This window comes from Alnus glutinosa, chromosome 3 (genome assembly GCF_958979055.1).
Source record: "Alnus glutinosa chromosome 3, dhAlnGlut1.1, whole genome shotgun sequence".
NCBI classification, from domain to species: domain Eukaryota; kingdom Viridiplantae; phylum Streptophyta; class Magnoliopsida; order Fagales; family Betulaceae; genus Alnus; species Alnus glutinosa.
In genome coordinates this window covers 9,024,592-9,037,898 of record NC_084888.1, presented here as the reverse complement: position 1 = coordinate 9,037,898, position 13,307 = coordinate 9,024,592, and the positions used below count along the sequence as shown (strand labels likewise).

At 44.7% G+C, this 13,307-nt stretch overlaps 1 protein-coding gene across 1 annotated transcript; it reads left to right on the top strand.

Annotated features, from left to right (window-relative positions):
• Positions 1-430: 430 nt before the first annotated feature.
• Positions 431-5,043, top strand: LOC133863127 (uncharacterized). Its single transcript, XM_062299118.1, has 4 exons — positions 431-765; positions 1,123-2,224; positions 2,473-3,022; positions 5,024-5,043. Exons 1-4 carry the CDS (start codon positions 431-433, stop codon positions 5,041-5,043), a joined length of 2,007 nt encoding a protein of 668 aa, XP_062155102.1.
• Positions 5,044-13,307: the final 8,264 nt, after the last annotated feature.

Sequence of the window (13,307 nt, the reverse complement as noted above, 5' to 3'; positions counted from 1 at the left end):
AGTTACCCCCCTAATTCTCTGATTTCAGGGATAAGAGAAATAAGGGAATTATTCTTCGTCTGCCACTCTGTACTCGCTACTGTGAAGGGCGCGTCTTTTCAACAGTTCAAATATTTAAATCTTACCGCCTCTTTTTCCAATGACGACGTCAGCTCTGTACCGCCGCCCTTTCTGTCATCATGAAACGGTATTGTCGAGGCAGTGCATTTAATCCTGGAGTACGGAAGGCGCGCCTTTTCACCTTCAGAAATTTTGAATCGACAGCGCCTTTTGGCATTCCAGACACGTAGGGGTGGAGGTATTTAAAGCTAGAATATTTTACTGTTCATTCCTCATCACTTATCTACTTTCTCTCGATCCTCATTGTCGTCTTCCTCCTCAATTTTTTCTTTTCCCTGCATTTTCTGTTTCCACTCTTCTTCTTTCTTCCATGGCTCCCAAGAAAACTGTCCCAAATGCTCCTGCCACATCTCGGGCTCGGACAAAGAGATCCGACGGCTCTGTGGATCTTTCTCCTTTGGAGAGCAGAGTCAACTCCATTATTTTCGCGAAGCATGAGAGTGTCCTTCGCTCGAACTACGAAATTTCTCCAACAGTAAAGCTGTTTTATCAAGCGCCTGGAACCAGGGTCATCGACGGTGGCGACGTTACTCTGTACGAGAGGATGTTTCTTGCTGGTCTCCGATTGCCGTTTCCGGAGATTGCTCGAGACTTTGTTCTTTTTCTGATGATCGCGCCCAGTCAGATAATGCCCAACGCTTGGCGGTACCTGTTTGCCTCTTATATCCTGTGGAGGCTTGTGTTGAAGAAGGAGATGAATATCCTGCAATTCTTCAACATCTATAGGCCGAGGCAGACTGCAGAGGGGATGATTGAACTCTGCGTTCGTCACCCGCCTGTCTTCATCAAGCTCAAGAGTGGGCTAACGAACAACAAGTTCTGGGAGATGCAATTCTTCAGAGTTTCCGGGGAGTGGGAATGCCCCGAAGGTACTCTTCTTCCTGAAGACCGTATGATGCCTCGGACTTGGCAATTGCTGCGATCTGACCGAAGCGACCCCCCTTCTCTCACTGTATCCGAACTGGAGGATGTTAAGGAGATAAGTGGGTGGTCCGCTGCCAGGGTCAAGGCCGAAAAGTTTGAAGAGGTTGATTTTGATAATCTCGTCACCGAGGAGAATCTGAGGCAATTTCTCGGATACAACATTCCGAGAGACAAACAACTAATCACCAAGAGGGGGTCTGTCAAGAAGAGGAATGACGCCCCTCCATCCCCGAGGCCTGCTACTAAGAAGAGGTCGACTAAAAATTCTGAAGAAGTTCTCGGGGATGTTCCTGCACAAAAGAAACAGAAGATTCCTTTGGCTGCTTCGGGTGCAAGGAGGACTCCTCCTTCGGCTCCATCACCTAGGGTGAACGTTGAAGAGGGGTCTGCCAGCTTTCGGGGTTTCATTCCCGAGGTTAGCCCTGCCCCTTCCTTTGTTTTACGGGATGAGTCTAGCTCCGAGGCCTCGTTCCATGGTGAACAATGTGCGGAGCCTGAGAGGTCTGGGGAAGGAGAAGGAAATGTACCTGAGGCCCAAGACATCCCGGTAGCGCGTAGGGTGAAACATCCGGCCAGGAAGCGGAAGTTCACAGCCCAGGACCGAATGGCTCAAAGACTCGCAGACGCCGAACGGATGTGGGGTAAAGTGGTTATAACACCTTCGGACGCCGAGGAAGTGTGCCAAGAGCCCCTCGCTTCAAGTGGCGAATCTCTTGAAGAGATGGATGAGGAAGTTGCCACCCCCCGAGCTGAGGCTCTGGTTGAGGAGTCTGAAGTAGAAGGTACTCCCCGAACTCCTTCTTCTGAACGTCCAGAAACACCAACGCTTCCTGAAGAAAATCGTGAAATGGGGCATACCACCCCCCAAGTTCAATGTTCTGCGCCTGTTCAAACCGAGACTTCTACTGGAGTACCTGAGGCTGAAGATGTCGCAGAGCCTAGCGCCTTTCAGGAAGCGGTTGATCAGGAGGTACCGGGCTCTGCCTCTGAAGTTCGAGATGCTGGTCAACCCGAAATAACTCCCCGTGTCGAAGTGCTTGAGGAGCCTCGGATCGACTCCGAGAATGTTATCCCTGAAGCAGGTGTGCTTCCCGAAACTTCCACTCGTGCCGAAGTCAGCCCTTCTGGATTAAGGCCTGACGGGTCTGAAGCGGCCCCAAGTGTAGGGGCTGAACCTCATGTGGGTCCCAGCTCTTCCCCTAGGGTCTCGGTCGGTTTCGAAGTTTTGGGCAGGGGTCTTCTGGGTCATCCGATGGAGGCCATAAAGAACTTAATTCCCGAGGGATATCTGGGGAATGCAGGGACGTCTTCTCCCGAGAAGATCGCTCAAGGCATTCTTATTTCTCATTATCAAGTAAGTTTCTGGGGCTAGGTCTTTTCATTCTGCATGCACCTTGATTCTGTCTTTGCTTACTTTTTCCTTGACAGCTTCTAGTGAAGATGACTGCCCTCTGGCAGAAGTACGAGAATCGTCCTGCGCCTCCGCCTACTCCTTCTCCCGAAGTGCAGGCCCGTATCTCTGGTTTAGAGAATGAAGTTGCGACGCTGAAGTCTTTTCTTCAGTCCAAGGACGAGGAACTCGCCTCCCGGGACTCGATCATATCCGAGATGCGTTCTGCTAACGCTCGTTTGAGGAACGAAGTACTGGAGGCCAACGATCGGTACACTCGCTCTGTTGCGAGTCTTTCTTCCGAGCTGGATCGCGCAGACCAATTGTCCATTCGCTTGTCGGCCGTGCAGAACGAATGCTCCGAGGCATGCAAAAATGCTTTGAATGCCGAAGCCGAAAAGGACAAGCTTAAAGATGAAGTTGAAAGACTTGCAGCCGAGAGAGATAAAGCTGTCAAGGCGCAGGATCATTCGGAGAGTCTCTTGATTCGGCTCAGGACCAGATATGACGCAGATCGGGCAAAGCTCAAGCGTTATCTGAAGCAGTTGAGCTATGCACCACATCTCCGGGATCATAGCTGGTCTCGAGGTTGTCATTGGGGTTTCGAAAATTTTCGAACTTTGGTGACAAATCCACAATATAAATTTGATCCCAAAACGGTTGATCCGATGCTGGTGGGTTTTCCCGAAGAAGCCATCCAGGAAATGGAGGAGTTCGGGAAGGACTTCATGCCCGATGTTCCGAATTGGGGTCTTGACGCGCCAGATCCCCGAGAAGACCCTCTGGACGATCCTGCCAGCTAGAAGCTGTTCCTTGTCTTGAATTTTTATCTTCTTTTTTCTTTACCTGTACATTTTTACCTGTACAAGACTTCGAATAGAATATCTTTTGAATGAAATTTCTTCCTTTTAATTCATTCTTTTCTGATTCGAAGAAGCCTTTTACTTAGGTATTTTTCTTTTATGAAGTCTTTTCGTATCCTCTGAGGACTTTTCCTGCTCTCGGTGTTGAATGACCGAGAGACTTTTCCTGCTCTCGGTGTTGACAAACCGAGAGACTTTTCCTGCTCTCGGTGTTAACAAACCGAGAGACTTTTCTTGCTCTCGGTGTTGAATGACCGAGAGACTTTTCCTGCTCTCGGTGTTAACAAACCGAGAGACTTTTCCTGCTCTCGGTGTTGAATGACCGAGAGACTTTTCCTGCTCTTGGTGTTGAATGACCGAGAGACTTTTCCTGCTATCGGTGTTAACAAACCGAGAGACTTTTCCTGCTCTCGGTGTTAACAAACCGAGAGACTTTTCCTGCTCTCGGTGTTGAATGACCGAGAGACTTTTCCTGCTCTCGGTGTTAACAAACCGAGAGACTTTTCCTGCTCTCGGTGTTAACAAACCGAGAGACTTTTCCTGCTCTCAGTGTTGAATGACCGAGAGACTTTTCCTGCTCTCGGTGTTAACAAACCGAGAGACTTTTCCTGCTCTCGGTGTTGAATGACCGAGAGACTTTTCCTGCTCTCGGTGTTGAATGACCGAGAGACTTTTCCTAAGTGTGAATCGGATTGATTCTTGGATTTCTGCCATTGTCAATATATACTGGAAGTAGACATTCTTTATTGAATATGAAATTGTTTGTAAAAAACTTGAAAAGAAAACAATAAATTACATAAAATATTTTTTCAGGTGCTCGGCATTCCATGATCTCGGAAGCATCTTCCCTGTTTCTGTCATCAAGCGATAAGCTCCCTTCTGATGGCATCCTATTACCTTGTAGGGACCTTCCCATACGGGTCCCATTTTGCCTTCCATAGGATCCTTCGTCATTAAGCTCACCTTCCTGAGTACCCAATCTCCGAGCTGGAACTTTCTAGGCACCACCTGTTTGTTAAAATACCGAGCCGTTCGGCTCTGGTACGCCGCCCATGTGACATGAGCGTCGTCTCTTCTTTCCTGCAAGAGATCCAGGTGTACCTTAACATTTTCGTCGTTGAGTCCTGGGTTGTAGTGAGCCACACGGAAGCTTGGAGATCCTACTTCCACAGGTATCACCGCCTCGGTTCCATATGTAAGTGAGAATGGTGTCTCACCGGTTGGAGTTCTTCTGGTGGTTCGGTACGACCACAGCACCTCTGGAATGTATTCAACCCATGCTCCTTTCTTCTTATCAAGCTTTTTCTTCAGAATCTTTACCAAGGTCTTATTTGTCGCCTCTACCTGACCGTTCGCCTTTGGATATTGTACCAAAGCATAATGGTTTCGGATATGGAGCTCCGAACACCATTTCCGAAATGGTTCACAGTCAAACTGCTTCCCATTATCTGTGATGAAAGCATGAGGAATCCCGAACCGGCACACCACCGACTTCCAGAGGAAGGTTATGGCATTCGCTGTAGTTATAGCTGCTAACGCTTCTGCTTCCGCCCATTTAGTAAAGTAGTCTACAGCTACAATTAAGAACTTTCGTCCACCTTTTCCTACCGGCATTGGACCAACTATATCCACCCCCCATTTCGCAAATGGCCACGGAGAAGTGAGGGGGGTGAGCTTCTCGGGACTTGCTTTCATGATTCTTGCGAATCTCTGACATTTGTCGCAGGTTTTGACAAGAATAGCTGAGTCTTTCTTGATTGTGGGCCAATAGTAACCCGCTCGAATGGTTTTTTGTGCCAGCATCCTTCCTCCTGAGTGGTCTCCGCACACACCTTCATGAATTTCCCTGAGGACATAATTCGACTCGGCTTTGGAAAGGCATTTGAGAAGGGGTTCGGAATATCCTCTTTTGTACAGTGTCTCCCCGAGAAGGCAAAACCGTGCTGCTTGTATCTTTACCCTCCGAGATGCAACCTTATCTTCGGGCAACAACCCCTGTCTAAGGAACCGGATAATGTCCTTCGCCCACTCTGGCTCCTCCGGTGCTGAGTCTACTTCCATAACCTTGGTCCTCGGGGCTATCGAAGGCTCGGTCAGAACAATAATTTGCCTTCCTGATGTTTCCATTTCCTCCTCTGTTCCCGATGCGATCTTTGAGAATTCATCGGCTCGAATGTTTTCCTCCCGAGGTATTTTTGTGATGACGAATCTTTCGAAATAGGACTGGAATCGCCGTACTTCTTCCAAATACTTCGCCATTCTATCTTCTTGTGCTTCGAATTGCCCTTGGACTTGGCCTACGACCACCTGGGAGTCACTCCGAATTTCGACATTGGTTGCCCCCATCTCTCGGGATAATGCCAAACCTGCTATCATCGCTTCGTACTCAGCCTCATTGTTCGTCGTAACGAAGTCCAGTTTCACAGCAAAACCGAACTCTTGCCCTTCGGGATTCCTGAGGAGAACCCCAACTCCGCTTCTGCTCTGTGTAGAAGAGCCATCTACGAACACAACCCAGGTTGACTCCTTGGGTAGTTCTTCTGCTTCAGGAATGTTGCAGAATTCTGCCAGGAAATCTGCTAGAACTTGTCCTTTGATAGCTGTCCGAGGATGAAACTCGATATCAAATTGTCCGAGTTCCACCACCCAGTTGACTAATCTTCCCGATAGGTCTGGTTTTTGCAACACCTTCTTCATTGGATACTCGGTTAAAACTCTGATAGCGTGAGCCTGAAAGTATGGCCTCAATCTTCTGGCTGAAATGATCAAGGCGAACGCCAACTTCTCGATCCGAGGATACCTCCCCTTCGCGCCATGCAGTGCTTTACTTGTAAAGTAAACCGGTCTCTGAACCCCTGAATCTTCTCGGACCAGCGCCGAGCTTACTGCTGAGGGAGAGACTGCCAAATAGAGATAAAGAATCTCCCCTTCGGTTGGACAGCTTAATAGTGGTGGGTTGGCTAGATATTCCTTCAACTTCTGAAAAGCTCCCTCACACTCCTCACTCCATATAAATGCTTTGCGTAAAATTTTAAAGAAGGGAAGACACTTATCTGTCGACCGTGATATGAAACGGTTCAAGGCCGCAATCCTTCCTGTCAGCCGTTGGAGTTGCTTTGTCGTTCTCGATGCTTCCATCTCGAGAACAGCTCTGACATTCTCTGGATTAGCTTCAATGCCCCTTTGTGACACCATAAACCCCAGAAACTTGCCTGAAGAAACTCCGAAGGCACACTTCACGGGGTTGAGCTTCATGTTGTATTTTCTTAGAGTCCGAAAAGTTTCTCGGAGGTCTTCTATGTGTCTGTTTGCCCGAACACTCTTAACCAGCAGGTCATCTACGTATGCCTCAATGTTTCGGCCAATTTGACTTTGAAACATCCGGTTCACCAGTCGTTGATATGTGGCTCCAGCATTCTTCAATCCGAAGGGCATCATCTTATAGCAGTAAAGTCCTCGGTCTGTAATGAAAGCAGTTTTCTCCTGGTCTGTTTCTTCCATGCAGATCTGATTGTATCCCGAGAAGGCATCCATGAAGCTTAAAAGCTCATGCCCGGCCGTCGAATCCACCAATAAATCAATCCGAGGCAGAGGAAAGCTATCCTTCGGACATGCTTTATTCAGGTCGGTGAAATCTACGCACATCCTCCACTTCCCATTAGACTTCTTCACCAGCACTACATTGGCCAACCACTCGGGATAATCCACCTCTCGGATGAATCCAGCTTTCAGCAACTTCTTTACTTCTTCAGCAACAGCCATGTTTCGTTCAGCAGCAAAAGCTCTTCTTCTCTGCTTCACAGGGCGATAATTTGGGTCCACATTCAGCTTATGGACAATAATCGAGGGATCAATCCCCGGCATATCTTCATGGCTCCAGGCAAATACATCTTTGTTGCGCCTCAAGAACGCCACCAGATCTTCCTTCATGGGTTGAGGGAGTTGTGAGCCTATACGAATTTTCTTTCCCGAGTCGCCTATCTCGAACTCCTCCAAGGCTTCCACAGGCTCCCCCAACGGTGATTGCTATTTTCCATCCTCCTTAGTTTTCTCCCCCCGACCGTGCTGCCTTGGGGTATCTTTCAAGGACATATTGTAGCATCTCCTAGCTTCCTTCTGGTCTCCTTTTACCTCTCCAACTCCTTCTTCTGTTGGGAACTTCATGCTGAGATGTGGTGTTGAAGTCACCGCTTTGAAGTCGTTGAGAGCCGTACGTCCTATAATTGCATTGTAGGCCGAGACCTTATCAACTATAAGGAATTTCACCATAATGACTTTTTGCCTTGGATAAGCCCCGGCTGTGACAGGTAAATCGATAGATCCGAGGGGCAACACCTTCTCTCCAGCAAAACCCTGTAGCTGGCACGAGACTGGAACCAACTTTTTTGATGGAACACCCATGTGATCGAAAGCTGATTTAAAAAGAATATCAGCCGAGCTCCCAGTGTCAATGAGAATCCGCCGGGTCTGATAGTTTGCTATGGTCAAGGTGACCACAAGGGCGTCTGTGTGCGGAAGCGAGACTCCAGCATAATCATCATCAGAAAACCCTATAACCAGAGGGTTATATTTCCGAGACTTTGTGGGCTTCTGGACCGAGTAAACTTCGAAATCATCGAGCTGTCTGGCATACGCTTTCCGAGCCGAGTTGGACTCACCTCCTCCTCCGAATCCTCCCGAGATGGTATGAATGATAGGGATATTGCCTTGCTGTGCCCCCCGAGGCCTGCTTCTACTTCTCTCCCTTCTTTCATCCCTCCGAGGCCGAGGTGCTGGCTCTCGGCTTCTTTCTCTTCTTTCATCCTGTCTCGGTTGATTGTTTCTTCTATTATCCCGATCTTTTTCCCTCCTAGGCCTCGGATAGTGATCTCGCTCCTGATGATTCCTCTCATTCACGAGGAATCGGACCAGCTTCCCATTCTCAATGAATTTCTCGATCAACTGCCTCAACGAAACACACTGCTCGGTCAGATGACCGCGTGAGTCGTGGAAGGCACAGTATTTGTGAGCCAGGTACGGAGGGGGATTTCCTTGAATGGGTCTCGGTCTCTGGTAATTCGGATCTTTCTTGAGTTCCATGAGCACCTCGGTGATGGAAGTGTTCAACGGTGTCCACTTATAATCTCTGAAATTTTTCTTCACTTTCTTATACTCTGCAGGACCAGCATCCTGTATGGGCTCAGGGTTCTTCTTTTTCTTAGGCTTCTCGGTAGACGGCTGTTGTTGTTGCTGGGAATTACTGAGAAGGGCTCGGAGCGTCTCTTCCTGATTGATATACCTGTCCATCTTCACCATAAAGGTTTGAAGATCTTTCGGCGGTTTCAACGCCAAATCTGCCATCAGAGGCCCATCTTTTTTTAAGCCTTGAAAAATTGCACCGTAAATGAAGTCGTCTGGTGCACTCTCTGTGTCCAGCTTCTCCTGGTTTAACCTCCACAGATAGTCTTTTAGAGACTCATTCGGTCCCTGCTGTACAGAGAGTAAGTACCCTCGGGGTTTTCTTCTAGCTCTCCCGGATACAAACTGGGCCAGGAATTTTCTTCCAAGGGTGTCAAAGCAATCAATCGACCTTGGTGAGAGATTCCTGAGCCAGTCTCGGGCCTTTCCTGACAAAGTGAGAGGAAAAGCTCGGCATGCCACAGCGTCTGGTGTCTTATGCAGGGAGACATGGGACCGGAAATTGTCCAAATGCTCCACTGGATCTTCGCTGCCTGAGAAGACAGGAATGTCAGGTACCTTGAATCTTCCAGGTAAGTCGCAGTTGGACACTTCTTCGGTGAATATGGACTCCTTGTGCTGGAAGAGGTTGTCAACAAGGGACTCCTTCCCATCACGTTTCTGGTCAATCGTCCTTGACAGCACGTCATATTTTGCGCCCAGATCCTGGACCATCCTCTGCAACTCCTTTCTGCCTCCGTGGGTGGAACTGGATTAATGGGCTCTCCATGATTCTCGTTCCGTCCGGCTCTCTCTTCATGATTCTCGTTCCGCCCGGCTCTCTCTTCATGATTCTCATTCCGCCCGGCTCTCTCTTCATGATTCTCGTTCCGCCCGGCTCTCTCTTCATGATTCTCGTTCCGCCCGTCGTGATTCTCGTTCTGTTCGTCTCTCTCTCCTGACCCTTCGTGTACATCATGATTGAACGGCGGTGGAGTTCGCGCAGCTAAGAGCACAGCATTCTGAGCCAGCAAATCCTCTACATTCTTCTGCGCCTGGGCCAACTGTTGACTCAGTTGGGTTATCCGGGCCTCTGGATCTGCAGATTCTGCTTCTCCACGAGCATCGTCTCGGCTGGTAAGCGGTACTTCGTTTACGATCGATTTGGAACGTCTCGTCGTCACCATTGCGGATTTGTTTTTCGTAAGAACAACTGATCGTTCCCACAGACGGCGCCAAACTGTTGGTACAGTTTCCGGTATGGTGACGTGTCGCCTGAAGATTCGCTGTTGATTTCTACCGAATACCTCAACCCTGTAAAAAGGAACAAACAACTCGTCGGGGGTGCCGACCACGCCTACTCCGATGCCTAAGTCAGTCTAAAAAGTTTTCTGCAGAGTATTCTGAATATTAATCTCAAGAGCTTCGAGAGTTCGTCCTTATACCTGGTGTGACGGTCTTTATTTATAGGCCGGACCTTCTTGACACCTAGTTGGATTAGGAGTTTGAGTCCTAGCCTGGTTGAACTTTAACTATATCTTCAAGGAATTCGAGTAGGAGTGTGAAGTCCGTAGTTGGTCGCGTTTGTACTTCTTTGGACTTGATTCCATGTCAATAACCATTTTATCCCATAAATTATGGATCTGTAGTAACTCCCTGATCTTCTGGGATTCTATCTTTATCTCACTCTAAGACGGACGTGGCGCATGGCACCTTTTAGAAGTCTGTAGCACATTTCAGCGAACCTCCGAGGCGATGATATCCGAGACGTGTTCGCTCCGACCTGGAGATCTCGGGATATATCGAGACGTTATTACTCCGAGACACAAATATCCGAGATATGCTCGCCCTATTCAGACTAGGAGATTTCGGGACGTTCCATATACCGTAACCTGGAGTGTTAAGACCGAGATGTCGTTTTGCCTTCGAGATGTATTTATACTGAGATGTCGTTATACCTCCGAGATCTATTTATACCTAGGCAATCTTTTCTTCGCTGGTCGAAATAAATGTCCGAGACATAGATCCGAGATGTTTCTGAGTCCACGTGTCTCTAGGGTTAATTTTATCCCTAACAAGGTTGTTTGTGAATGTTTTTATAAAAGTGTTATCAAATTAACAAAGGCAATTCTTATAAAAAGTTGAAAAAATTTCGTATGGAATAATATGAGAGCCCTTATGAGGATATGTTTAATATGCAACCTCATCTTGACATCTTGCATTTTTTAGGTGAATGATTAAAATCACATCATTTAATAAGAATTATTGGTATAGCATGAGGGAGTTCTATTTATTCAAAAACATAATAAATGAAAAATTTATGGATGTTATATGTATATATTAATGTTGGTTGTGCCAGATATGCCAAATGCTTTTACTATTGAGTAATGATTGAATACCACCCAAAGATACAACTTTTCACCACCTTGCCTATGTGGCAAGGTGGTCCCCTACCTTAATTTATTTTTAAAAAATAAAAAAATTCAAAAAGTAGTGGGGGACCACCTTGCTACATAGGCAAGGTGGTGAAAAGTTGTATCTTTGGGTGGTATTCAATCATTACTCTTTACTATTATATTATATTATATTAAAGATTCTTCTTCAATAAATTTTTATATCTTCCAAACCCCGCTTCAAAAATATAAAAAGTAAATATACCAATGGAAATAAATAATATAAATTTAAAATGAGAATTGGATACATATGCATACCATCATTAGAGAAATGTGTTCCTAATTCTAATTAAGGAGTAGCCCAAACCCCTTTGCAAAAGTGCTTCTCCTTTGTACTTATTTATTTATTTATCGCATGATTTAGTCATGTTCTCTTAATGTTTTCTTGGGTTCTTCCGCTATGCATATGATATACATAATCCCAACAAAAAGTAGAAATCAACGGTGAAGAAAAAATGAAATGAGCGAAGAAATTCAAGCATGCTCAACCCATTTTGATACCATGTTACATTAAGATTAGGAAAAAAAAAACACTTAAAAAAAATGATAGGAGAGAATATATATATATATGAAAAAATAAAATAATTGACATCTGGTAGCCACATTACTATTAGAGAGACGTAAAAGAGACATGAGTATGAGTATGACGACTAAAATTATTCTATGAAACCGTGATACCTTAGGGTTTGATGTGGGGCCATTGTTCTCAGTCACTTGATTCCTATGTTTTACATGCTGAATCCATAGTCTGCCGCAAAAGTTTGGGTTTGTATGTTTCGAATGATTTTAGTACGTTTTTCAAAGGTTGTCATGTACCAAAACTCAATAATGAGTAATAAACAAACAAACATGCGTATATACACAAGATCTTTGCTATTGAATGTATTAGTAGATCGAGCCCATGCATACGACATGACCACCCATGGCCAGTGTGATCCAAATAATGCAGAGATGTCTCATAGGCCGGCCAATTTATGCAAACAAACAAACAAAATAATACATGAAAGATTTTAGTGGGGCTCTGAAGGACCAGCCTGACCTCACCCGAGTACTTCTTGATCATATTGAATATATTAGAATGGATCAAGTTGGGCCACCAAGGCCCAAACATATTCCTCTCCCATATAATGATGTAATTTCCCAACAAGGAAGGCTATATATTACACAATCATTCAACTTTTAGGTAATGGGTACTGTAACATTAGTCCAGTAAAATAAGGGTAGAATGTAAATATAGTATTTAACATTTCTCAATCTTGAAACATCCGCTCCACCCACGTTGCAATTGCGCTCTAAATTGTAAAAGAGAAAGAGAAACGCTATATATATATTGGAAAAACTTTACTTATCGCCCTTATTTTTTATTACTTTTATAATCATATCTTTAAATTTTTAAAAGTGTTAATTTAGTGTATTTATCTTTCAATTTCAACCTCCGTTAAGGTTTTCCATTCAATGCTAATGGAGGGGTGTCAAAATTTCCAAATCATCCATATTTTTATCGGAAAAAAAAAAAATTGCAAAGATTTAGGCGTTGGTTAGGATTTAACAGAATTTGCAAAAAAACTCACGCCGGAATCTTTGAAAAAAAATTAATAAATCTTAATGAATGGTTAAAATTGAAAAAAAAAAATTGAAAGATGAATACACTAAATTGACACTTTTAAAATTTCAAGAGTATAAATCCAAAAGTGATTAAAGATTACGGGTGACAAGTGAATTTTTCCCACTATATACTAAACTCCCATTTTTTTATGTTGATGTGGCAGTGTGCATGAACCATTATATATATATAAGGACTAATGGGCATGACCACATATATGGTCCAATAGAATTGAGATGAGAGGAAGGTATAGTATACAACATTATTCTTCAAGATTTGCAATTCTAAAAAGGGCATGACAATCATAACACAACTCTAGCTACTTACTAACATTCAACTAATTATTTAGGCTAATTTTTTAGAGATGTGTTTTGTGACATTTTCGAGTGCATCTCTTTTACAAATTCATCATTTTTTTTTTTTTTTTTGAAAAACTTACAAATTTACCATTAAAACTATTAGACGGATCATATTAAAAAAAAAAAAAAAGTACAAGAAAGTGAGAAACAAAACAATTCTCAATTTTTTTTAAGGATTTATCCCCGTAATTATTCGCGTATGTGGGAGGATGACACAAATTACATCCAACGAAATTTTCCTTCAATCTTTTGGTACGAAAGAACCTTGTTGTTTTCTACTTTCCTTCTTTTAGAGCCAACAGATAGAGGACAAAGCAAAAGAAAAAGACCACTCATAGGTCCATATAGCCTTCTGCACGCTTCGTTAATATATTAGAATTTTTTTCTCCACGGCTAGCTGATCGATCAGGTAATACAATTTTTCTTAATTTCTTAATT